This window comes from Clupea harengus, chromosome 13 (genome assembly GCF_900700415.2).
Source record: "Clupea harengus chromosome 13, Ch_v2.0.2, whole genome shotgun sequence".
Taxonomy (NCBI): Eukaryota; Metazoa; Chordata; class Actinopteri; order Clupeiformes; family Clupeidae; genus Clupea; species Clupea harengus.
Window position 1 is genome coordinate 7,104,713 of NC_045164.1, and position 25,615 is coordinate 7,130,327.

The window sequence follows — 25,615 nt, forward strand, 5'->3', positions numbered from 1 at the left end:
CTCTCTCACACACTACGCGGTCACTGTTCCAGAGTGTTGTGGGCTGAAAATAGCTGAAGAGGTTTAACCTGATAGTCAGTGAAAATGCTGAACACCATCTTTTGATCACAAAGGTTTGTCTAACACGACCCCTATTTTGTATAGTTCCCATGTGATGACTAATTCTGTGTTTTGGTTAAAAATTCCCTGTGGGATTTCACTGACTTTGCGTGTGTGTTTTGGCACCTCTCATTCTCTGTTTGCAGCGCATGCATTCTGGTCAAAGTTTCCCATGTTATGGTTTTTATTTTTATTTTACATTTTTTTTTTTTTTTTTTAAAGGATCGTGGCTTACCATTGGCTTGCTTGTGTTACTATTTAGAAATGGTTTGTTTTGGTGACTGTTGCCGGGGCACAAACCACAGGTTTTGTTTTGAGAAAGGTGGCTTTCTCTCTGCCTGCTGGGGAAAAAAAAAAGAGATGTTTTTGGTTCCCGAAGTTCTGCGTTGAGTGATCTGTGACCATGCAGCGGTCCACATCCTGCTCTTCCCTCAGCGGTCCGCTGACTCAGGTGACCGAACAGAACCCCAGCGGGGCACAGACAGGACAGGGCTGATTTACTAATTCATGTTTCATTTCTCTTTCTTGTTCCAGCTGGATGAAAAATGTGACAAGCAGTACACCGAGTACAGCCGGGTGAGTGTGGAGGACTTCATGAAATAGCCTTGAGTGAGAGACCACCCTGGTTCACTCCTAGATCTGTCATGCATCTGTTGGAGGAAATGTTCATTCTAACGACAAGCAGTTACGTTGTCCATTGTTCCGATCTACATTCCTATATCTTCATTGAGAGAGTATGCAAATTTCTACAGCTGAACACACGACTACCGTGAGAGATAGAACACCATAGAAAAACATTGGTCAATTGTTGTGGTTACATTTGATGTGTTTTGTACATAAGTTGTATTTTAAGGCCACACACACACACACACAGTACAGATAACCACAATATCAGACCTCAACTTTCCATCATGCAAATATACTGGAAGGAACATAGCCCTAATATAAAGGAAGGCCTGTCCAACACAATCCACCTCAGTTCTGTAGAAACTGTAAACCAGAACTCTGGACTGTAGAGGAGCTGATAAGCAACTGATGTGTTCTAGCAGGATTTTTATTGTTTCTTTCTTTCTCACCCTTCTTTCTGTCATCTCTATCTCTATCTCTCTCTTTCTCTTTCTTTCTCCATCCTGCTGCAGCCGTCATCACGCTGTGCCACCCCAGGGCTGTCTGCGGCTGCTCTGGCGTCACTGGGTGGCACGTCCTCCAGGCGCGGTAGCCAAGATGGGGGCAGCATCGCTGATCCTGATGCCTCTCTCAGTGAGCTGCGGGTGAGAGCCTTCGCTTTCTCCGACAGGGAACTCTAAAGAGAACACATTCCTGTGACACACACAACTTCCTGTTGTCTCAATGGGAACACCAGCGGAATCTAATGTTCAGAGCCACTAACTAACTGCTGTGTCTGTTGGTGTCTTGAATGCCTGGGATAAACATGTATGTTTTGTCTGTCTTCGTGGCTGTCTGTTGAAATGCACATTTGTAGCAGTTGCTGTCTGTGTGAATGCCTGCGTCTAAACGTATCTGTGTCATAGCTGTCTTTGTGAATGCCTGTGTAGAAATGTACAGATGCACCCACTGTATGAGAATGCTGGGGAAGTGTTAAGTGTAAACGATCTGTCTCCTTTTGCCAGTGAGTGCCAATCTGTCGCAGCGATGACATCATGACACCCATCCACAGTCCACATCAGTGCTCGATTTTCTCTCTCTCTCTCCCTCTCTCCGACCCTTCGTCTCTCCCTCTGATTCACTCATCCCATTCCTCCCATTTGCTCCGCAGGATCTGTATGATCTAAAGGACCAGATTCAGGATGTAGAGGGGCGCTACATGCAGGGGCTTAAGGAGCTGAAGGTAGAGGGGCCTGAGTGCACTGCATGCCTTCCTCTTCCTTCTCTGTGTGCCCTTTCTCTCTCATTCCCTCACTACCCTAACCCCCCAACATTGGGTCACCCTCTTCTGTTGTTGCATGACGTTCAAAACCACAGTAGGCTGCATGTGGAGCCTCAATAAAAGGGGTGTGTGCGTGTGTGTGTGTGTGTGTGTGTGTGTGTGTGTGTGTGTGTGTGTGTGTGTGTGTGTGTGTGTGTGTGTGTGTGTGTGCGCGCGTGCGTATGGATGTACGGGTCGCTATGGCGTGGACCTTTACACAGGTAAGTGTTATCAGCTGGTGTGCAGGACTGCCCTTTCTTCAGCCGTAGACCTGAGCTGGAGGACACTTTACTTCCTGTTTTTCACTCCGACCTCTGAACTTCCCCTCTGTCCCCACGGCCTCTCTGGGACAGGAGAGGGGAGAGGGGAACGGGTGGGGATGGGGATGGGGATGGGAAGTCTAAACTAACTCACTCCACTGTTGGCATGGCTTTCACCTGGATTTAGTTGACAGCCCTCTGGCGCTTGTACAAAAATAATAATAAAAAAGAGAATGTATAAGTAATGTTATTAGGAAATGGTGTGCGAGTTGTTTTCCTACAGGAGTGTGTCCATCTCAAGACCCTTTAGCCATACTGTAATCCCATTTATATTCATTAGTACTGAATGCACTGCATCAATTGGATTGGGTTTGGATGCATGACCCAAAGAACTTGAGATGAACAAACATTTAGTGGTAGTTTGGCCTATCCTGTTTCTTCTTTCTTCTTTAGTTAACACAGAAGTGACTGTACCTCTGTATTACACGTCTGTATAGTAGTAGTAGTAGTAGTAGTAGTAGTAGTAGTAGTAGTAGTAGCAGCAACAGTGTTGGTAATAGTACCTCAAGTACTCCATACTATATTTCATGAGCAATGCAATCAAGATTAAGATAGATTTCTAAATTAAGATAGTTGGAGGAAATTAGCAAGGAATTTTAAAATGAGACAGAGTAAAGACTGCAGTAACAACCTGTTTCAGTAAAGCAGTAACGGAAAAGGATTAATAAAAAGTAATTTTCATAAGGGTTTTCCAAAATAGCAATTTATTACTGATACAATACATCACAGATCACTGTCCTCTAGTAGCTCATATCAACGAGGCAGCTTTTGTCATTGTTTGACAAGATGAAACCTTTAGAGAAGCTTGACGGGTGCATCCTAATGAAGTATTCGGTTTGAATATTCCCAGTTTGCGGTGGATGATTGTGTCTGTGTGTGTGTGTTTGGTCCCTGGTAGGATTCACTAGCGGAGGTGGAAGAGAAGTATAAGAAAGCCATGGTGTCCAATGCTCAGCTAGACAACGACAAAGCCAACCTGATCTACCAGGTGGACACGCTCAAGGACGTCATAGAAGAGATGGAAGAGCAGTCGTCAGAAATGAAACGAGAGATGGACGACAAGGCCAAGGTACACACATAAACAAACACACACACACACACACACACACACACACACACACACACACACACACACACACACTCACTCGTATACACTTCCTACAGCTCATTCCCCTGTGTACAAATGCATTCATTTAGTTGGTTTCAATTGCACACTATTGCACTGAAACATACACTGACACAAATGCATCTAGGCACGCACAAACGCACACTCTTCTGTGTACACATAATTCGTAAAGAAATTCTCCAGCAACTTGTTTAAACAGGGGACATGAGGTCATGAGGTGACAGCTGGGTTGGATTTCCAGGTCAGGCATGTATATTTAATAACCCTCTTTAACCTGTCAGTCATCCCCGAAGCCCTCCTGCAGCCTTTGAAACCCAGAGAGTGCCCTGTCACTTCAGTTCCCTGCTCAGCCCTGAGCTTTAATGAGATCCGTTTGACTTCTCTCCTCTCTCTGACGTACGCGCCCAGGTGTTTCGAATTGAAGGAAACGCATGAAGTCGCGGGCCCACCGCTGGCTTTCTGTTTCAAAGCAGATGAGTTCAGTGCCTTTTACGCAACACTGGAAACCCTCACATCATTTTTCTGCGTGTAGGCTTGTCCTGAGAGGCACTAAAGAAAAGAGCATTGTTGTTGTGAGTCCTGTTACAACATGGACTGCACGAGAGATGGTTTTGATTTTGTGGCCTGATGATGTCCACCCCACAGGACTTGCCCCACTTCTCATGTTACCCTGAAGCTTAGTAGAAAGTGACCGTTAGAAAGGGCGTTTTAAACAGACTTTTGCAGAGGGCTATGTGAACTGATTGATCGAAATAAAGCAATAACCCCTCTGAAACTAGGTGGTGTTCTTTGTTACTTATGTTCTGGCGTTCTTTTCTTCTTCATGCTCTCTCTCTCACTCACTCTCTCTCTCTCTCTCTCTCTCTCTCTCTCTCTCTCTCTCTCTCTCTCTCTCTCTCCCTCTCTCTCCCACCCTCTCTCAGGAGTTAGAGAGACAGAAGCACATGGTGTCAGTGCTGCAGCACAAGCAGGAGGAGCTGAAGGAAGGCATTCGCCAGAGAGATGAGCTCATAGAGGTGAGAGTCACACACACACACACACACACACACACACCCTCTAAACCCCCACCCAGCGGAGGAATAGATGCACTTAAGGAAAGGCTGCAGTGAGGCGCAACTTCTCTCAACACACACACATTTCTCTTCATTTGTGTTTTCTTCTCTCTCTTTCTCTGTCCATCTGGCACCTCATGTTTCTCTCTCATCCCTTTTTCCTGTCTCTGATCGATCAGCATCATTTGCCCTTCTGTGCTCTCTCCTGTCATTCATCGCCCCTTCATTGTCTTTTTTTTCTGTTCATCCTCTCTGTTGGCGCCCTGCGCTCCCTATCACCATCTTGCCATCACGGCCGCTGCTGCAGGACAAGCAGCAAATGCAGCAAAAGTTAGATACCCTCACCCGCGAGGTGTTTGATCTGCAGGAGACCATTAACTGGAAGGACAAAAAGATTGGGGTAGGAGGTTGTAGAATTACCTGTAGAGTCATGGAGACCAATAGACTGTTGTTAAACACTGCCCCCCCCCTGTCAGGGGTCAGAAGGCTATGAGCTTAGACTCAAAAGGTTCCCCTTGATAATATGTGGCCTTTAGACTATATGTTGCTGATAGGAAGAGTTTTTAACTTTTAAATATATTTTGCATTTATTAGATTGCCTCCAGTACATCAAATGAAGAACTTAATTTCAAAGGATATTAGAAATGTGTTTTGGCATAACATTTTGGTCCAAGCTAAAATGCATCATGACCCATCTAGTCTCTGTCTTCAAATAAATCTAAAGTGTGTAGATTTAGGCCACGTGAATTGAATTGGTGACCTGGTGTGTAATAGCAGTCTATTGGCTCCTGTGATGGCCTGAGAGATCCCATAGATGTTAGCTTGCAGTTGGAGGCATCCCATCTCACGGTTATGAATGTCAAATGTAATTTGATAACACGCATGTCTTCTTGGCACTTGTATGGGTTTGCATAATTCAGTTTTTCAATATATATTAATTGAATTAAAGAGGTACTGCACACTTAAATGTGTTTTTGAGCTGTAAACTAAATGATGTGACTGTACTGTGATGAAACAGATCAATGCTGGTGCTAATATTGACAAAATTACCATTTTGGCAACATGTCATCTACTGTTTAAAATCATCCAAGGCCGATGCTGACGTAGAGTCAATCGTTTAGGAACCATCTGCGTCATGATAAACATAGACTAAAGTAACCTGGAGTAAACTCAGGTTTGCTGTATATTTTGATGTGTACTGGACCAGGAAGAGCTAGTCAGTAATACACGAGAGGCGTGGAGAAGGCAGGGATTTTTGACACAGTGCTGCACCCTACTGGTGTACCCTGGTAAACATGGGCTGACCATATTCCAGATCTGCTTTTTAACAAAATAATGACTTTGTAATAACATACAAATGCTGTTCAGACTTGTAAATAAAACAGTTTTTTGTAGTAATAATAATCATAATGTATTATTATATATAATGGTATATTTTACAAGTTTGAGTTTACTTTTTTTTTTTGGGAAGTTCAGTCATCCCCTCCCATATGATATAGTGTTTGTCTTGATGTTAAAAGTTCTACATTTCTGAAATGGAAACATTGCCGCAGCAAGAAAACAGTCAACATATAACTAAACCACTAAACTGCAGTCATTGGAATTGACTACATTATTAAGTCCCCCCCGGATTAGTTGAACCAACTGGTTAATCTGGTCCTATTTTGGGAGGTCTGTAGCAGATTGATTAGGTGTGAAGTTCAGTTAAACTCTTAAACATGATACTGTGCAGTCAAGTGCATGTAGAGAGCACAAACGTTTGATCAATTTCCTATAATCCACACATCTAGTAACTCTGTATTTGGAGAGTTTGTCTTGGTGTGACAGACAGTGTGTGTCCTCCCTTTTTAGGAAGGTGAAATAAAGGAGCGTCTGTCTGTCTGTCTGTCTCTCAGAGGTGCATTGTGGAAATGTGTCCACCTGTGTCTTTGCTTGTCGTTTCTCCCATTTCCTTCATCACCAGCATGTTGCCTTTTCTGCATGTTTGTGTTCTTGGTGCCTGTCAGAGCATGAGATTCCCACTTTGACTTGCCATGTGAGTGAATGAGTGAGTGTGTGTGTGTGTGTGTGTGTGTGTGTGTGTGTGTGTGTGTGTGTGTGTGTGTGTGTGTGTGTGTGTGTGTGTGTGTGTGTGTGTGTGTGTGTGTGTGTGTGTGTGTGTGCGCGCGCGTGCCTGCTTGTACAAATATGCGTGATCTTGTGTACTTCTGTCCTTCCAACTTCTCCTTTGCCATTTATCCTGTCTGTGTCCATCTCTCTCTCTCTCTCTCTCTCTCTTGTCTCTTTGCGTGTGTGCCGTGTGTGGCCAGGCCTTAGAGAGACAGAAAGAGTACTTTGATTGCATTAGGACTGAGAGGGACGAGCTCAGAGATGAGCTGACCGACCTCAAGGGGAAGTCCAAATCAGGAGAGGTAGGTCCGCCCCAGGAGAGCCACTGTAGCTTAGGACACCCTAACACAGCTGCTCACAGCAGGACATGAGGGCAATCACAGGCTTTACCAGGGCTCCATTTGATATCTTTGTGTTCTTTTGCACCTTTCTTCCTGCGTTGTAAATACTATGTTTATTATCCTATGGGGCATATTTTAATGGGAATTCAGTACTTTTGAAAATAATTGTCTCAATATGCCCTTGTGTGGGTTATAAGAGAGACTGCAACTGAGCGGTCTCTGTAGTGCGTCTCATTGTTACCTTTCCCATCACAGAAACACGGCCTGGTCATCATCCCAGAAGGCACGCCCAACGGTGACATAGACCTTGAGCTGCCCGCCTCAGGAATCACCGTGGTAACGCAGGAGGCAGCACAGGTGCTGGAGTCCGCTGGAGAGGGGCCTCTTGGTAAGCGCAGTGTGAAAAACGCACACAAACAGACACACTCACACACACAGAGGACATCTTACTGGCTTGTCATCTTATGTAATAGACTGAAAGTATGAGCAATGTGCTGCAATTTTAATAATTTAACTTTTTAATAGACTTAGCAAAGTTGACACCTTTTTAACATTGATTTAGTTTCTCTGCATTCCTTGTGCAGTGTCATTGTGTAACTACAGAAGCTGCAGCTGTGTGTGTGTGTGTGTGTGTGTGTGTGTGTGTGTGTGTGTGTGTGTGTGTGTGTGTGTGTGTGTGTGTGTGTGTGTGTGTGTGTGTGTGTGTGTGTGTGTGTGTGTGTGTATAAGGGATTTATGCCAGCAATTAGATGACTGCAGTCTGATTCTCATGTGTAAACTTCATCTCCAGATGTCAGGTTAAGGAAGCTTGCGGATGAAAAGGACGAACTCTTAGCACAGGTGAGAGCCTCATGTCAGCAGGGGCGGAGATCCCATTTCATTGTAGGGGGGGACAATACATGGTCAAATTTCAGAGAGTAATTCCGGGGGGGGGGGGGACATGAAAAAATTGCTTTCACAAGAGCCATCATAAACTGCTAAATACCGAATTCTCTTATCACATTTACTAACAGAAATTCGAAGTCATTTTAGAATTCTCTAAACAGGATTAAATGTACTGACACGAAATATCTATTCACAGACAAATAATGTCCAAAGTTCAAGAGAACTTGATGCTCAAAATAAGTTATAAAACAGCTAAAAGATACTTCGACAGGGAATTGAACTATCAACCTTTTAATTACAATACGACTTCTCTACCTCCTGTACCACTGCCACCCCATGTTACAATACCAGCATAGTTCTTGGACCGCAGAAAAAGATGACATTTAATTTACCTTCAGATAATTTAACAAATCTGGAGAGGCACTGAGATCTACGTTTATTAACTAGCATGAACCTGCCCCTGACAGGACAGTGTCCTAGACCATAGATATATATAAACGTGGACGAGACATCTAGTCTTTATATATATCTATGTCCTAGACTGTCTAGCTAGCTATCTTAACGGTGTTAATTACCGGCATGCGTGTGTTATTGGCAAACGTTCACGTTGTCATGCCAATCCATTAATAAACGTATGTATACTTGTGCATATCGATTGGAACTTCGTAAATCGAGTTTAGAAAAAAACTTCTTCTTTACATGTTCTTACTGCGTTCGAGAATGAGGTAAATCTCTTTACATATCGTGTATCAAAGCGGCAGCGACAGGGGACAGAGGAGGAAACAGTCTCACAATCTGACCGTGTAGGCTACTGGGCTGATTAACTGAAACACGGAGCTGCCGGTAGCCCCGCCCGTAGGAAAGAGCATGTCAACCAAACCACTTAGAGGAATAGGGTGAACATGATTTTTCACACATTGTTTTACGTCTATAATTAGCACCACTTGTGTCGTCGTATTTTTATTTCATATTACTATATTTAAAAAAAAAAAAAAATTTGTTTCCAATGATTGTTGGGGGGGGACAACTTTCCCCCCGTCCCCCCGGGATCTCCGCCTATGCATGTCAGCCCATCTGTCTACCAGATGTCCTCCATCCAATATTCATACAGCTTCTAGTTAAAAAGAGTTTAAACCAATTAACCTTCAAGATCTTACCAAATGATAACATTAAAACACAAAAAAAATCAGATTCATTGATATATCATTCATCGTCATTGTTTTCTTTCCCTCTCTCAGATTCGTAAATTGAAGATGCAGGTGGAAGATGAAAGACAGAAGCACTCCAAGATGGAAAGTGTGTTTACAGATGGAGAGAAGATGGAGAACGGCACTGACCTGCACTTTATAGAGTATCAGAGTACGTCTCTCACACTCACACTCGCACTCGCACTCAATCAGACACAGACTTCATCAGTGCACTTTCTCAGTTCACACACTGATTCAGACTGAATCCACACTGGCACTGTCTCCACTTTCTTAGGTTTCAGTGTTAAAACTCAATGTTTCTTTTGCGTGTGTGTGTGTGTCTATGCAGGAGATGCCAACAGACAGATCAGCGAATTCAAATTCAAGCTGTCGAAAGCAGAACAGGAAATGGGTACAATGGAACAGAATGTAAGTAATGAAACCCTTTTCCTCTCCCACCCTAAGCTCGCCTGTGTGCAACTGGTCCCATGTTACCGAGACGCTGTTCTTATACTGAAGTTAATGTGTAATGCATCTCTCTCTCCACTTACAGATCAATAGACTAGAAGGACAAGTGTCGAGGTACAAGGCGTCAGCAGATAACTCTGAGAAGATTGAGGACGAGCTAAAGGCAGAGAAGAGGAAACTTCAGAGAGAGGTGGGCAGCTGAGGAGACACCCTCTTAACATATGAAGATACACACACACACACACACACACACACACACACACACAAATGCAGGCAGTCAGCACAAAATGAGGCCACAGCTCTAAAGCACAGACTTAGTCATACACATGATGTCATTATACAAATAGACTCCATTCCAATAACAAAGGGTGGAACTAGAACTGTCACTTTGACCTAAGTGCTTGTGCCGGTTTCATATAAAAGACAGACATTTGGGTCCTAAAACCTGTTCTTAATGTCTGACATATTTATTTGTGAAACTTAAAAGTAGTTTTTAGTCATACAATACCTAGTTAAAGTTGACATCCACCCTGTAATTTGCTTCTGGTCGACGGTGTCTGATGTAATGGAGTTTGGTTCTCCTCCGACCCTCTCTTTCTGCCTTCGGCCCGTAGCTGCGCACAGCACTGGATAAGATAGAGGAGATGGAGATGACAAACAACCACCTGGTGAAGCGGCTGGAGAAGATGAAGGCCAACCGCAACGCCCTGCTGTCTCAGCAGTGAGGGAGAGCTGCCATACACACACACACACACACACACACACACACATACATACATATACACACATACACATATACACACACACACACAAACTCCCCCAACCACCCATCAGCCTCACCCTGGCAACCCCCTGTCCCAACCCCAAAAGAACCATGTCAACACTCTCTCATATCCACTCCCCAAACAGTTGTCAAAGCAGAGAATTCCCCCAAACCCCACCACCCCCACCCATCAACCCTCTACAGACTGTTAACCAAACCAAAAACAGACCCCCTAAGCCTGGCAGCACTGGTCTCCCGTCCTCCACGCCTGGCTGTGTCAGGAGGGACACCGGCCTCCACTGTGGTCGTCTTCGGGGGGGAAAGGGAGCTTCAGACCGTCGTGTTTGAGAAGTGGATTTTTGTTTTGTTTTTTTTCTTCTGAACTTGAGGAAATTTCAGTTTATTAATTTCTTTCTTTTTCCAAAGCTTTGTACATGATGATGTTATTCAAACTCTGGCGGGGTGCTACATTATTTTTTTTTTTTTTTGTCTTTTTTGTGTTGCAAAGTTGCATGAGTGAATATAAGAGCGCTTTAAAACTGTGGACACACACACACACACACACACTCTCATACTCACACCCTGCTCCCCATAAACCTGTCCTAAAGCCCCTCACACAGCCCAAGTGCCTTTTCCCTGCATACAGAGGGCTTGTCGTAACACTACACAGGGAAGGGGAAAAAAAAGAATTATGATTATTGTAACCAGTACAAAATGGTGTATTTACAAGAGGGGTGTAGTTCTGATTTTCCTGAGAAACATTTAAAACTATTTGTCAGCTGCATTTTCAATGAGGATCTTGTTTTATTTTTATTTCTTTTCTTTTTTTTTCAAAAAAAAACAAAATATTTAAAATATTTCTTGGAAATAAATGTGTAAATGAGAAACCTGTGTAGAGGAAGTTGGATTTGTTTGTTTCCGTTTATCGCACTGGGATAATATCTGCCATTACCTATTTATGTATCAATAGGTTCGGTCTTGGTCACACACTCTTTTTACTGCATCGTCACAAAGGCCTTTAACATCCAGGATCTTACAGGACTTGATCAGTGAACTGCAAGAGCCACCGATTATACCTAATGTAGATGGCACATACTGCCTTAGATGACTGAAGCCACACTGCCTGTAGGATTAAATCTGGGTCTTAGACAGTTAGACTTTATTGTCCAGAGGGGTAAATTCTTATTTCACAGCACTGTACATCACAAGGAGAATCAACATCACATTTTACATCCAACAACAAAACATACAGCAATACATCACACAACTATAACAGACAGTATTACAACAAGGCAAAAGAAAAGCAAGACCCCCAGATCCCTCAGTGAGTCCTCCTGTTTAGTGCAGCAATGGCTGCAGCTCCCAGTTTTGCCCAAGTGAGCCCTCCTGCACCTCAGGCACCTGTACGTACACCTCAGAGGGCAGTATGGTGAAGTGGCAGTTGCGGGGGGGGGAGGTCCTGTGAGGACACATAGTCTAAGTTCATGGATGACTGATGATCTTTGATGGCTCCTTTTTTGAATGTCCTTTCTAAACTGGTCGAGGCGGAGTTTACTGTCCAGTGTCCCAAGTCTGAGATATTTCAAGTCGACCATTTCAACTTGTTGTTGAAGAGGAGGGGGTGCTGGAGTGACTGGGTTCCAATGACTATTTCTTTAGTTTCCCTCCCATTGAGATGAAGGTAGTTACTCACACCACTGAGTGAACTGTGGTACCATTGAGATGAAGGTAGTAACACTCACACCACTGAGTGAACTGTTACAATGGTTATCTGTGAGAAGAGCAAGAAGAGCAGTGTTGTCAAAGTGCTTGAGGTAAGTGGTGGTGGGTGAGGGGCTGGTGCAGTCATTGGTGTAGATCTGGTAGAGGAACAGGCTCAGCACACACAGGTGATGGTGGGCAAATTTGACGAGGTCCTGTTGCTGGTTAACATTTAGCAGGATGGTTTGTAGCAGCGGTTTCTCTAGGCACTTAATTGTGGAGGGGAGGGCAATGGGGCAGTAATGATTACATTCAGTGGGTTGAGGTTTTTGGGACACTGGGATTATTGTTGTGGCAGAGCGGTACAATTTGCAGAAGTGTGAGTGGAGAATTGGTTTGAGTTCCAATGTGCAGGTCTTCAGCACTCTTGCCAGGAGCTGGCGCTGTAGCTCATCAACTGAAAAAGGGGGCCGGCTCACTACAGACGAGAACTCAATGATGTCTCAGTGACATTGCACAGTGATTGTGCCTCTAACTGTTTACATTCAGTGGCTAAGCAAATCTGTACAAGAACACTTCTATGCTGTTTCTCAACAGGTTGCTGCCTGTTCTGTCACTGACATTGACATCAGTCCAGGTATTTATAACTTACTTTCAGAGAACATATATTCTAAAGCTTTCATTCAGTGGGAAATATATTTCGTAATAGGCTTTGTCAACATAATCGGACTGGATATTGCTCAATAGTCATCATATTTCTGTTCATGCCCCCCTTGAACTATAAAAATAAAACAGTAGATGTCAACAAATGATTTCAGTTTTATTCAGAAAATAGGAAATATATACATCTTTTTTTTTAAACAACACTAATAGCATCATTCAAACAAAACATCTAACTCCACAGAGATGTCCAGGATTCAAAATGAGTCTTTTCCGTATTTTGAGTGGGCTTACTAGTGTCTCTTGTAGCCATCTAGGTGTGGTAGTTGCCATCTAATATAGATCCATTACCCCACAATCTGCCCCTGGCTCAGCACCTCTCAAACACCTTGTAGAGGTCGGGCAGATTGGCAATCTGCAGCACGCTGCCATCTTCACTGAAACGCTTGGGGGGGCTGAAGAGGGTCCTGAAGCCTTTGAAAAGCAGGTGCTCCACTTGCCAGCGCCAAGAGGGTGTGGCTTCCGCCTCCGGGTCCTCAGCTGCTCCCGTCTCTTCCTCCTGCCCGGAGCAATTCACACCAGTCATGTCACAGACTCAACACAAGGTGTCAATCACAGAGCCACCTTAGGGTGAGTTGCAATGTTGATGTGACATAAACAATGCTGCGGTCACCATAGCAAGCTTAGAAATCATTCAGCACTCAAGCAAGGGTGTGTGAATGAAACGCTAGAGCAGAATATTGCAACTTAGAGGAAGCTACAGGTGCTTTGAAGTTTTATTACACATTTACTCACGAGGCACTTCTACTTCACTACCTGAGGCTGGGACTCAAATCAATGTAAACCGCTTTTTAAAGTCATTGTTCTGACTGTAGTCCAAAAAAGATCAGGAGCGATCCGTGTTGCCTTGTTTGTAACGTACCTGTATCTGTGGTTGCGTCTCAGTGTCCAGTGTGTACTCCTTCCTGATGGAGTAGAACTGACTGCACTCTCGGCCGAAGTCATGGAAACAATCCCTCTCATTGTCCCAGTTCACCTGCGCACACAACATTTGACAATGATAACATTGGAAGTATATACTACACGACAATCATGTTTGCAGATCGTTACATGCAGCAGGAAAGCTGATCTCATTCAGCCGGACACACCGGAATAGTGGTGGTCTTTGTTTATTACCCTGTGGGATGCCATAGTCTCACACATGGTTAACAGGACCGCCACTAGAAGAGGGTTAACCATCAGAACATCACGAAATATCACACAACTGCGAGGCAGCATGTCAACCCATGATGCGCAGGTAGCAGAGAGGGAAATAGGGTGCGATACCCGCTTTGACCCCATAATATGACGTCATCATGAGCCAATCATAACATACAGTTATCTTATGTACATGAATACATGTGTGAGAATGTGGAAGTGATTTTGTTTGTTTGTTTTACCTCGGTTGCTAAGCGCAGGATAAACATGGGCAGCCCCTCCATGGCGGGGACATAGTTATCCATCAGCAGGGGCAGTCCTGTGAGGTTTCCCTCCTGCGCACACACACACACACACACACACACACACACGCACACACATTCCTGAATATCACAATGCTGTGGTGTTGAGCTCTTTAGCACTAAACACACCAACAACCACCAGCAAATTCACCATTCATTCCTTTATGTTGAATACAAGTCTGTTTATTTGTATGATTACATATAAATCAGTGCTATAGGATTATAAATGACTACAATGTAATCATACACAAACAACAGGGGTGTTGTGTGCTGCTGCAGATATCCACACCTCATCTATCTCCAGGGAGAAGTAGTCCTCCAGCATCTCAGACTTCTTCCGCAGGAAGTCCACGATGAACTCGGCCAGCCCCTCTTTAGGCCCGTCCTCCTCCGTCCAGCCGCTCTCCTCGGAGTTCAGCGCCAGCATGGCCAACTCGTACAGCGGAGCAGGGCTCTGACCCAGCCATGACAGAGGAGTTTTCAACAATTACACAAACCATACACACACACACACACCACACACACACACACACACAGACACAATGATGCATTGTTTGCAGTCATTGTGAGGAAACACTGTAAAGTGTGACAACATTCCCCACTCTCCCACTGCTTATTTTGGGAGTCATTCTTTGCTCAGTTTTACTGGATGGGACTTAACACTTACCGATAACCTCAAAACTCCGAAGTTGCCAAAATCATAGACCAAAATCTGATAGAAAAGCTCCTGGCTGCAACAAAAGAGAAATCAACTCAGACCATATTCGAGATGTTATACAGTACAAGCTGAAATGGTTATAGTTTGGCACGAGTCACAAGGGTTTGATTTGGTGTTTGTTGTCACCTCAGTTTGGTGGTGTTGAGCAGGTAGAGTTTGGTGTGGTGCTGGACCAGAGTCCAGCGGGGGCTCACACAGCCCACAAACGTCAAGTTCTGCAGCATCTCCTGAAGACCTGCGACAGACGACAAACAAATGTCGGACAAACCCCATCAACCCCTCAGGTAGGTAAGGATCACTTATTTTGTTTTTAGAGACGTGAACATGTTGCACTAAACAGCTCTGACACTTTGTCTACATATGAGTATGTTCTGTGATCTCTTAAAGCACCCCCCCCCCCCCCCCCCCCCAGCCTTGTTATTTGTATGTGTGTGTGTGTGTGTGTGTGTGTGTGTGTGAAGTACCTTTGTGATTCTTCTCTGTGATCTCCTCTCTGAGCTCCCTCACACTTGACAGCTTGATGGCACGCCTCTTGGGGGTGGCGGCTGCTGTAAGCTCCTCCTCTTCTTGGTTCACTCGTGGCCTTTTCCTGAGGGGCACAGACCCGTATTAGACAAACACAAGCACTCCACCCCACAAGCGCCATGATCAAGGAGCAGCATTAAGCTTATCAAATCCAGCCTTCAGGTCATTACTCAAACACTGCTCTGACCTGGGTGCAGCCTCAGCCTCAGCGGTGCTGGTCTCCATGGTCTCTGCATCTGTGGGGTCCACCTCTTCCAGAGCCTCCAGCATCTCCTCATCCTGTAGCTCTGCAGAGGCTGCTGGGGGGGCGCTGCTTGTACCAGGAACTGACGAAAACAATGACAAAGAGGAGGAGGAAGATGACTTGACAGGAGGAAGCTTTCCAACAGGCTGCAGGAAGGCGTCCAACTTCTGGGCCTTGGAGTCGGTGCGGACCATCTGGTGGGCATAGACGCGATCGCTTGCATCGGAGGCGGAGCCGGAGGGCTTGAGGTCGCTGGTGGAGACGGGCAGACCAGGAAGCAGCGTCTGTGGAGAACGGCAAAGCGGAGCAGTCAAACACCACTCTCTCTTACCCCCACATTCTTAACAATAAATATGGCTACTGCCAGGTTGAACTCAAAACTGAAAGCATCCACCTATGATTTACTATAAGAGAAGTGCATACTCATTCACATTATACACTTAAGCCTCCAGGAGTCAGCTGGCTAAGTGTGCAGAGAGGGGTGTACCTGTGTAAGGTAGGTGTACTCGTGTAAAGTAGGTGTACTTGTGTAAAGTAAGTGTACCTGTGTAAAGTAAGTGTACCTGTGTAAAGTAGGTGAGAGGGGTGTACCTGTGTAAAGTAGGTGAGAGGGGTGTACCTGTGTAAAGTAGGTGGGAGGGGTGTACCTGTGTAAAGTAGGTGTACCTGTGTAAAGTAGGTGAGAGGGGTGTACCTGTGTAAAGTAGGTGAGAGGGGTGTACCTGTGTAAAGTAGGTGAGAGGGGTGTACCTGTGTAAAGTAGGTGAGAGGGGTGTACCTGTGTAAAGTAGGTGAGAGAGGTGTACCTGTGTAAAGTAAGTGTACCTGTGTAAAGTAGGTGAGAGGGGTGTACCTGTGTAAAGTAGGTGTACCTGTGTAAAGTAGGTGAGAGGGGTGTACCTGTGTAAAGTAGGTGAGAGGGGTGTACCTGTGTAAAGTAGGTGAGAGGGGTGTACCTGTGTAAAGTAGGTGAGAGGGGTGTACCTGTGTAAAGTAGATGAGAGGGGTGTACCTGTGTAAAGTAGGTGAGGGGTGTACCTGTGTAAAGTAGGTGAGAGGGGTGTACCTGTGTAAAGTAGGTGAGAGGGGTGTACCTGTGTAAAGTAGGTGAGAGGGGTGTACCTGTGTAAAGTAGGTGAGAGGGGTGTACCTGTGTAAAGTAGGTGAGAGGGGTGTACCTGTGTAAAGTAGGTGCGAGAGGAATTGGAGCCCAGTAGTTTGCTCTCGACGTGCTTCTGAACGCTCTCTATGATGCAGTCCTCATGCAGGAAGTGCACCTCGTGTTTGGTGGGGTGGACGTTCACATCAATGTTGTGGGGGGCGATCTCTAAGCTGGGGAAGGACAGCAGGGTTAGGAGACACGAAACAGGAGCTGTGGACCCAAATGCCTCTTCTGTACGACTACATGACAGACAGATCACTAGCAGTGCTCTTTACAACTTGCTACATCCACAGCCATGTGAGCAACCTTGCTCATTCTCAGATACAGATGACGCGTGATATATTATAACAGAGGGAGTACTTGTGATGTGAACTGAGCTTCTTATCATTATGAAATCAATTCCTCTGATGATCAGTGGAACACATTGTGTCAATGTTTATGGAATTTGTGTGTGTGTTTTTGTGTGTGTGTGTGTGTGTGTGTGTGTGTGTGTGTGTGGGTGTGTCACTGTGGCCAGTAAATACCTGAGATAAAGAAAAGGGTGGGTGTTCTTAGGAAGGTAAGCAGCATACACCACCTCTATGGCCTTCTTCAGGGCACTGGACTCCACCAAGCGATCTTAAAACCACACAACGTCAATCACGTCACTGTCAGGCAAACACTCCTGCTTACTGTCAAACCGGTTGCACAGAAAGTGTAGTGAAGTGAAGACGCACGGTTGATGAAGAGGATGAGGATGCACTTCTTCACTGAGTAGTTGGCGTTGGAGATATAACCATTGAATTTAAAAGCCAGCTTCTGATCCTCACAACCAACCTCTATCAGCTCCCTGGAGATGAAATACAAAGTTATGTTTTGCGGTTTAAAAAAAAAAAAAACCTGTGATGGAATTAGTTCTCAATAGCGATGTGCTGCAGATGTAATAACTGATAACCCTGCTTCCAGGGCTGTGAATTAATCAATACAACTGGCTTCTTTTTTAAGATGGTCAAATTTCTAGAGTGAAAATGAAACGTCCTGGTTGAAGGAAAACAGTACAAACAGAAACAGCATCCATACCTGCTCACATTCACGCCAAACACCACCCGAATGTTGTCCAATATGGTGGCATTGAGTAGAGTCTTGACATCAGCCACCATCTCCCCTTGCTGTCAACCCAGTGAGAAGAGAGCAGTATATGGGTGATGCACACTATCTGTTTAAGGGCCTAAGCAATTTGGACATAATAGAAACTGGATACCAAGAAAACGAGTCAAGCAGGGAACATACCTTCTTGACTGTGAAACTCTTCCCAGAATTGTGAATGGCATACCTGTGAAATGATGCAAGTCTTGATGACAGCATTTACAGCAATACACTGAGGCCGTTTGGCTTATTTTTAGGTTCATACATTAGTCAGAGAAGAGAAACCTTATTTCTATTACTTCTCATTCAGGAAAAACATGTGCAAGAAAAAAAAACTGATATAACACTGCGGTGAACATATAACACTTCTTAAATGTCTACTTTAGCCAAACGTCACATCATAGCACATTACATTCCTCACTAACTCTTTCTTTCTTTCTCTCTCTCACACACACACACACACACACACACACACACACACACACACACACACACACACACACACACACACACACACACACACACACACACACACACACACACACACACACACACACACACATACCTGCTCATCACCTCCACAATCCTGGAGTACTCCTCACTAGGGTTCTTCAGAGCTTTCCTCCTGGTGTTAATATTATAGAAGAGATCTTCCACCTGTAGGAAGAGCAATCCTTACAAAGTGCAGCACTGGCTTTTTTTTCCCTCTTCTCTTCAGTTCCCCTCAGGGTTAGAAACTAACTACACACAGAACTGCTTTGTTTCTAAGGACAAACCTGGAACTGTTATCTGATGTCTCACTAACAGACATTACTGTTTCTAAAAGCGCTACAGGCAGCTCTATCAAACTGTCATTTCAGCGTTCCTGAGCGATCATCGCTTGCTGAGTGATTCCTCTGTTGCAGGAGTGTTTATCTGTGAGAATGCGCTGACTGAAGAAGTTAAATGACACTGGGGCTCTGACCATGAACACTGCGGACATCCTGAGAGAGTAGAGATAGTTACTCACGGTGATCTGAGTGCCCTGGTTGCCAGCGCAGGGTTTTGGTGGGGCTTTCGGCTTCCCATCACTATAGTTGGCTCTGTGAACAGCAACATCAGATTGGTTACTCTAATGATACGGTGAACTGTACTCAACTACATGCCCGAACTATAAGCATCTGAATTACTAGGTTACTGTATTTAACTTTTTACTTCACTCATTGGTCTCTATTCTTCTTTTAATGTCATTGTGTATTTTATTTCATATTTTCCCATGCCTTGCCTTTTCCAAGTACATTTGCATTATTTTACATTCACCAAATCCCAACCGTGTCTGAGAAAGAGCAGGAAACCCTACCTGTAGGCACATTTTGCATCTGCTGTTTTGGTTGTTATTGTGACATGTGCCACATGGCTTATGCTGGCAAGTGCCTGCAAAAACAGGAAATGCGTTGAGACTAACAATACAGGCAAAAGGCCAGGTGAAAATAAATGTCAACTGGTGCACATGCATTACATCGTTATTCACCAACATTTAACCCTCTACCATGTATCTTCGTAATGTGATGCTCTCGCTTAAGTTAAGAGAAGTCTCAAAACACTGAAACAAACCTCTCCTCTGAAACCGTAGGTTGCTATGGTTGACAGGTCCTCGAACGTCTGTAGTTTGCTCGTTGTGAAACGCTCGCAAACTATTTCCATGTCCTCTTTCTGCAGATAATAACAATTCAAACCAAATGATTAGTCATTAGAAGATTTGGATGCACTCAAAGCCAATGGAAGATTGACCCCACATGACAAATACTGAAAGACTAATCTTACTCGAATGCCCGTGCCGTTATCCTGAATCTGGATCATCTTCAGCCCTCCTTCCTTTACGGTCACCTGAATGTTTGTAGACTTTGCGTCCAAACTGTACGAGAGATTTTGGCAATGAGACCCCGATTACATAACAATTTTAACACATCAAATTAGTTGATCTAACATTACAACACTTGAGTTCGATATTATAGTTTTGATTGATAATTTGCCTGATCACAACATCCCAGTGTTATTGCTAAACAACAATATATGTCGAAGTAAAATGAGAATGGATGGTCAGTTTTCGCCAATGTTTCTAGACCAATACCACGATGCTAAGGTTGTCTACCTTAGCAATAATATAACTTAGTTAAGAAAGTTAACGTTAGTCCGCTTCCATGCCAAGCTCGTTTTGCGTTAAGGAGGCTAATATTAGCTGTCAGAATACTAGCTACAGACATTACTGTACTGCACTGTATAACCAAGCAATAATTGCGTTAACACGTCACTTCTGATATCACCACTCCCATTTAAGGTATACCAGTATAAATTACGAAAGGTATCTTACCAGTTCTCAATCATTTCTTTAATCGCGTTTGCAGGCCTCTGTATAACTTCCCCAGCCGCAATACGATTCACTACAGTTTCATCAAGTCTCCGGATAACCCCTGCCATTTTCTGGGATATTTATAAAGATCTTGTAGTTAGGTAACCAAGGACGTTGCGTCCAACTAACCGAATTAAATATTTGTTAACAAATTTAAAGGCAATTAACTGACTAAAATTGATTTGTACATATGTCTTCAACGAGAAAACCATGCAGGTTAAAGCCCGCGTTAACAGATCCCGCCCAACTGATTTGTCATTGGTCCTGTATTTTTGTAAATACTACGGGAAGCCAAAAGGATAATACTCAGAGACTATTTCGTAGCAAATTGCGATGCAAAAATCTCCACAGCATAAAACTAGAATCTGAGAACCGTAGGTTGGTTCTATCAAGGGAGAGTATTGCAGTACTCAACTGTTAGTAGAGAACGCTTTCACTGGTAGCCCTACATAGTGATAAAGAGTTTTTAAAATAAACAACAAATTAAGTATTGTATTGGTTTAATACAATTAAAACAAATTTGAGTAGGCTAGTTTCAGTCAAACAACATTACAGTTAGTAGCTATATAAGAGAAAGTAGCTATGTTTTCTGGTGTTTCAAGGTGTTTCTTTCTCCAGTGTGTGTGTGTGTGTGTGTATTGACAAAGAGTTTGAATGTCTTGAGTTGAGCACTGGTTATATTTTCTGTTCTTGCAAAGTGACCTCAATGGGGTAAAATGTAGTAAGCAAAACATCCGAGGGGTGGCGCTGTTTGGTCAACATCACCAGACTAAACATCTCCAGCCGGTCTGGCCTGAACTCCGTTCTGTCGTATTGAGGTCCATCTGAGGACCGCACAAGATTCAGGTACCTGTGTGAGATTCAAAAACAATAATAATTTCAAATGCGAGGGCATGAAAGGATTTAAATTTACATTTATTCATTCATCATGCACCACAATCTGATTACAATAAAATTTGCATAATCCTTCTGGTGAGCTAGCCTACTGTTGTGACATGTTTCAACGCATTGCAGCCTCTTTACCACAAGGATTCACTTTCTAACCCAGCTCTAACCCAGTCACTACTCATAGACATATTTGAGGTCACTGAAGAGGATACGGTAAAATGAAGACCATCTAAAAACACTTTCTAAAGCAATGACCTGAGCTGAAGGCATATACAGGACTAGCATTGGTTCCAAACAGGTAGCTACAGCAGATGCATACATTACCTTTCCTCCTTCAGGAGCTCTTTGCTCATCAGCTGGGAACTCAGACCTGGTGACACCTGATTCAGCTGGTTCTCCACACTCTCCAGGAGATCCACATCCATCATATTGATGACCAGGGCCTTGCCATATCTACAGCCACGTGGGCCAAACATAATACACCCATTATCTTAAATCGTTTGTTGTCAGGAAGAAAACCCATGAAATCTAGAAAACTGTGTGGTTTCTGAATTAACATCCCATGTTATGATCAAACAGGTATACAATCCACTTCAGATTATCAGATATATAATATTGTACAACAATAGTGCTATGATGGTTTTGAGTAACTTCCAGTAAAAGCATAAATGTCATGTCAACTATTTCCAATAAGGTGGCAGACAATAAATAGGTAGCTATGGATAATGGAGCTCACCGGATAGCCCCCAGCAGAGCCAGTCTGAGGGTGTCTGGCTTCATGTTGTCAGAGTGCATGGCATCCAGGTAATTAGTGTCTCTGTAACGCAGGAAGGTGGCCGCCTGACCTGATGGGTCCACAATTAGGGGCCATCTGCATATGCACACACACAAACACGCGTGAACGCGCGAGCACATACAAAAACACACACACACACACACACACACACACACACACACACACATGCAAAATATATGCAAACATGTTTAAAGAAATGCCAAAAAGGAGTGAAAACATGAAAGCCACAAACAAAAGAGAGAAGAGTGAACATGACACTGTAGTTAGTGTTGGCACCCTTTGAGATCATCTTTAATCTGGGTCAGCTCAAACCCTCATGAGAGTTGTTTGAGAGCAGACAGTATGACAGAGGGCTTTCTAAAATGGCCGAAAGTTTGTTTGAGCAGCTGTGTCAGACCACACGAGTCTGACATCACACCCTCTGGGAGAGTGGTAAAAACACACCCAGCCATGTTTTGCACGACTGGAAACCTATAGCAGCCTCTCAAGAAAATCCAAACCAATGTACCTGGGCAGGTTTAACTAAGGTGACCTTTAAGTGACAAGCGTGAGTTAAGGTGTGGCTCCGCCATGTAATGCCTGCCGGCAGGAGCTCACCTTCCATCCTGTTTGATCTTCCCCCCGATGTCTTTTAGCAGGACGTCGTCTAAGTCTTTGAGCATGCACCGGACCCCTCCACGCTCAATAACAGCATCTGAAGACATATATTAAAAAGAATGCATACACTGAATACACACTTCAGGTGTCTGGGATGACGTTGTCAATGTTCTATGTAGATTTAAGTAGTGTCCCTCAAAATCAAGATCCCAAAGATCTTGAGAAGGTCATCCACGCCTTCATATCCTGGCTGAACTCCTGCAATTCCTTGTATACTGGAATTAGCCAATCGTCCCTGTTCAGCCTACAACTGGTCCAGAACGCCGCTGCCAGGCTCCTGGCGGGTACCCGGAAGAGGGACCATATTAGCCCTATCCTGGCCTCCCTCCACTGGCTTCCAGAGCGGTTCAGGATTGATTTTAAGGTTCTCCTGTTTGTTTTTAAAGCCCTGAATAAGCAGGCCCCTTCTTATATCTCAGACCTCTTAACCCCTTATTCCAACGCCAGGTCCCTCAGGGCATCTAACTTTGGGCTCCAGGCTGTCCCCCGACCTAAGCTTAAATCCAGGGGTGACCACCCTTTTGCTATTTTCGCTGTGTCAGACATTTTTGTCTTTTGAAGACTGACACCTGCAAGACAACTAGGAATATTTGGGGAGGGTGTGGGACATATCAGAAGAGCACTCTACACTGACCTCCACCTGATTGCTCCCTGAGGGTGAGTTTGGCCAGGGAGAGCTGGTCTGCAGCCTGTTGTGCTGCCTGCTGGGCCTTTGCCAAGACCTCCTCTGCATCATGAACCACCTGAAGCGCACAAACGCGTGCATACACACACACACACACACACACACACACACACACACACACACAAACACTGTGTGAGCTACTGTTCATTCCACACTTTACTGCATTTTTTAAAACACTGATAACAGGTCTAGTCAACTACCATGGCGTTCAGAATGGAGCGCTAGCCCTAAAGCAAATGTTTGAACGGGTCCTATTTGCATTTTGCAACTACTACAACAAAAAGGTTGAAAGCATGTTAACTACTGCACTGGGTATGATTGATGACACGTTGCCAGAGGTTACCTGCAGGGTGACTTTAGCCTGCTCCATTGACTTCCTCTCGCACTTGTCATGTTCAGTAATCCTTTTGTTCAGTTCAGTGTACGCTTTCTTCAGCTAAATACACAGATACACACACACACATGTGAATGTCAGTTCCCAACTCCTCACACACGCCAAACTCAAACAAGAACCTAGCAAGAGCTAATACATCACATGGTCAGTCTGACAGCTTATAGACACTGCACAATCTGTGAAAAGGATTAATTTCATTGGGCAGGAGCAGCCAGCCAGTGCCAAAAAATATATGTACACAGGCTCTTCCCTTTAACATCAGAGCCATGACTTCTGAAAGGGTAACTCAAGGTGTGCTACGTGTTGATATTTTACCAGCACCTATTAGGTGCTGTTTTTCTATATTTAAAAATAAAACATTCAAAATGAAACACATTTTGGCTTTTACACATGGCCAGTGTATTATATTGCACTGTATTGCATTGCATTGTATTATATGGCATTGTATTGTATATGGCCAGTCAAGTGTTTGCTCACTCTTTCATTCTGGACTCTGAGGTCCATTACAGTGGTATTTGAAACAGCGCACAGGAATGTCCCTCCCCTGCTAGTCCTCCCAGCCTGCGTGCTTACCTCTTTCTGGCCGCGCTCGTGCTCCTTCTGCAGTCGCTCCACCTCCCCTCTCAGGCTGAGGGAAAACACAGGCCTTTGTTGGTTTGTGCCAAAGCCCCTAGCAGTGGACAATGAACGTGTGGAGAAGTCAACCCTGCCTGTCCCTATGCTACTGCAGAGGATGTAAGAGCTCGGAAGCCAGGAAGGAAGAGAGAGGGAGAGAGGGGAGAGGAGAGGAGAGGGAGAGAGAAAGAGAGAGAGAGAGAGAGACAGACAGACAGAGAGAGAGAGAAAGAGAGAGAGAGAGAGAGAGAGTTAAAGAGTGAGAAGCCACTCTGAGCCCTAACTCTTTCCCCTGATGTTTCCTCCCCTATCATGACGATCGTGTACTTAGTTGCCGCGGGGTGAGATCACAATTCTATTTTTGCCCAGTTTGAGTGCTTTGTTTGTCCCTCTTGCCTACCGTATCCATGCTGTGATGTAAGATAAAGGAGATGTGGTGCAATCACTTTCAATTGGCAGAGGGCCACCGCTGGGGATGTTGTGAGGGCATGTGTCAGGTTTGCGTCAAAGGGCAACTCAGCATTAATACCAGAGAATTACTGTGTAAGGGTGTGTCTATGATCATAACATGAGCTCTGTGAGAGTCAAAGTCTTCAGCTGGTGTTCCCCCCAGGGCCACACAAACAACTGAATTTGCCAATCAAAGTCCTGCTAAGAGTCTTGCACTGGGTCAAAAGGCACAAATACAACCATGTTCATGCTGATAATCTGCCTCAATATTTCCACTGATTTTGCCATAAAATCTCTGGGGTCATTTTATTATCACAGAAAAATCTTTCATTACAGTGCATTTATATCATTATCCAACGGATAGATTCACCCCAGTGAAGTGTGAGGAAAGTCAGACATGTTAGCTCATGGTGAATTACAGCACTACCAGGCAAAGGGTAGCACAGTGTTGATACTCTTTTCCATGAGCAAATATTAGCCATGAGGTCCCATACTGAATCAAACCACGGTGTCTGTCTTTTTCTGGAATATTGCACTGGGTGACCCAAGGTGAATAAGGATTGCACTTATTCAAGAGATTTCACATGAACCTTCACATTATGCCTTTTTTCATAATCAAGATAAACACGTTTTAAATAATGCAATTCCCACCAAAATGCAAGGTAAACCAGCTAGTACCACATGCTGCAGGGAAACAATACCCAATTCACCCATTGTGTAGATAAAATATACCGTATTACAATGTATTGCTTCATGTATTGTAATGAAGCTGCAATATGTCAGGAATATATAGCAAGCTGGTCTATGAAAAGTAAGTCATTCCTAACAAT

General features: G+C 44.2%; 3 protein-coding genes across 14 annotated transcripts in view; 1 reads left to right on the forward strand and 2 right to left on the reverse strand.

Moving 5' to 3' along the window:
- lrrfip2 (leucine rich repeat (in FLII) interacting protein 2) overlaps positions 1 to 11,164 on the forward strand; it is a 30,449-nt gene extending 19,285 nt beyond the window's left edge. For 3 of the 12 annotated variants that reach the window (XM_012817010.3, XM_012817013.3, XM_012817015.3), the window contains 13 exons: positions 634 to 675; positions 1,239 to 1,370; positions 1,877 to 1,948; positions 3,245 to 3,415; positions 4,396 to 4,488; positions 4,832 to 4,924; positions 6,834 to 6,935; positions 7,230 to 7,362; positions 7,765 to 7,814; positions 9,098 to 9,218; positions 9,396 to 9,475; positions 9,600 to 9,704; positions 10,129 to 11,164. In XM_012817010.3, the coding sequence (XP_012672464.1) occupies positions 634 to 675; positions 1,239 to 1,370; positions 1,877 to 1,948; positions 3,245 to 3,415; positions 4,396 to 4,488; positions 4,832 to 4,924; positions 6,834 to 6,935; positions 7,230 to 7,362; positions 7,765 to 7,814; positions 9,098 to 9,218; positions 9,396 to 9,475; positions 9,600 to 9,704; positions 10,129 to 10,239 (1,305 nt within the window). In that variant the 3' untranslated portion in view covers positions 10,240 to 11,164. The remainder of the gene's footprint in view (positions 1 to 633; positions 676 to 1,238; positions 1,371 to 1,876; positions 1,949 to 3,244; positions 3,416 to 4,395; positions 4,489 to 4,831; positions 4,925 to 6,833; positions 6,936 to 7,229; positions 7,363 to 7,764; positions 7,815 to 9,097; positions 9,219 to 9,395; positions 9,476 to 9,599; positions 9,705 to 10,128) is intronic. The other 9 variants (XM_031579474.2, XM_031579478.2, XM_031579475.2 and 6 more) reach the window with 5 other exon arrangements.
- Positions 11,165 to 12,779: 1,615 nt separating this feature from the next.
- Positions 12,780 to 20,660, reverse strand: mlh1 (mutL homolog 1, colon cancer, nonpolyposis type 2 (E. coli)). The gene is made up of 19 exons (XM_012817017.3): positions 20,262 to 20,660; positions 19,715 to 19,805; positions 19,505 to 19,603; positions 19,251 to 19,324; positions 18,921 to 18,993; positions 18,477 to 18,568; positions 18,056 to 18,098; positions 17,846 to 17,934; positions 17,503 to 17,615; positions 17,311 to 17,404; positions 16,803 to 16,956; positions 15,568 to 15,908; positions 15,320 to 15,444; positions 14,982 to 15,090; positions 14,805 to 14,868; positions 14,427 to 14,591; positions 14,078 to 14,170; positions 13,561 to 13,674; positions 12,780 to 13,197 (listed from the first exon to the last, which is right to left on the reverse strand). Exons 1-19 carry the CDS (start codon positions 20,366 to 20,368, stop codon positions 13,009 to 13,011), a joined length of 2,229 nt encoding a protein of 742 aa, XP_012672471.1. The 5' UTR covers positions 20,369 to 20,660; the 3' UTR covers positions 12,780 to 13,008.
- A 123-nt stretch (positions 20,661 to 20,783) lies between these two features.
- Positions 20,784 to 24,394, reverse strand: iqank1 (IQ motif and ankyrin repeat containing 1). The gene is made up of 7 exons (XM_031579482.2): positions 24,294 to 24,394; positions 23,670 to 23,762; positions 23,276 to 23,384; positions 22,582 to 22,678; positions 21,925 to 22,059; positions 21,513 to 21,641; positions 20,784 to 21,150 (listed from the first exon to the last, which is right to left on the reverse strand). The coding sequence occupies exons 2-7, from the start codon at positions 23,694 to 23,696 to the stop codon at positions 20,976 to 20,978; spliced, it is 672 nt and encodes a 223-aa protein (XP_031435342.1). The 5' UTR covers positions 23,697 to 23,762; positions 24,294 to 24,394; the 3' UTR covers positions 20,784 to 20,975.
- Between the last annotated feature and the right edge of the window lie 1,221 nt (positions 24,395 to 25,615).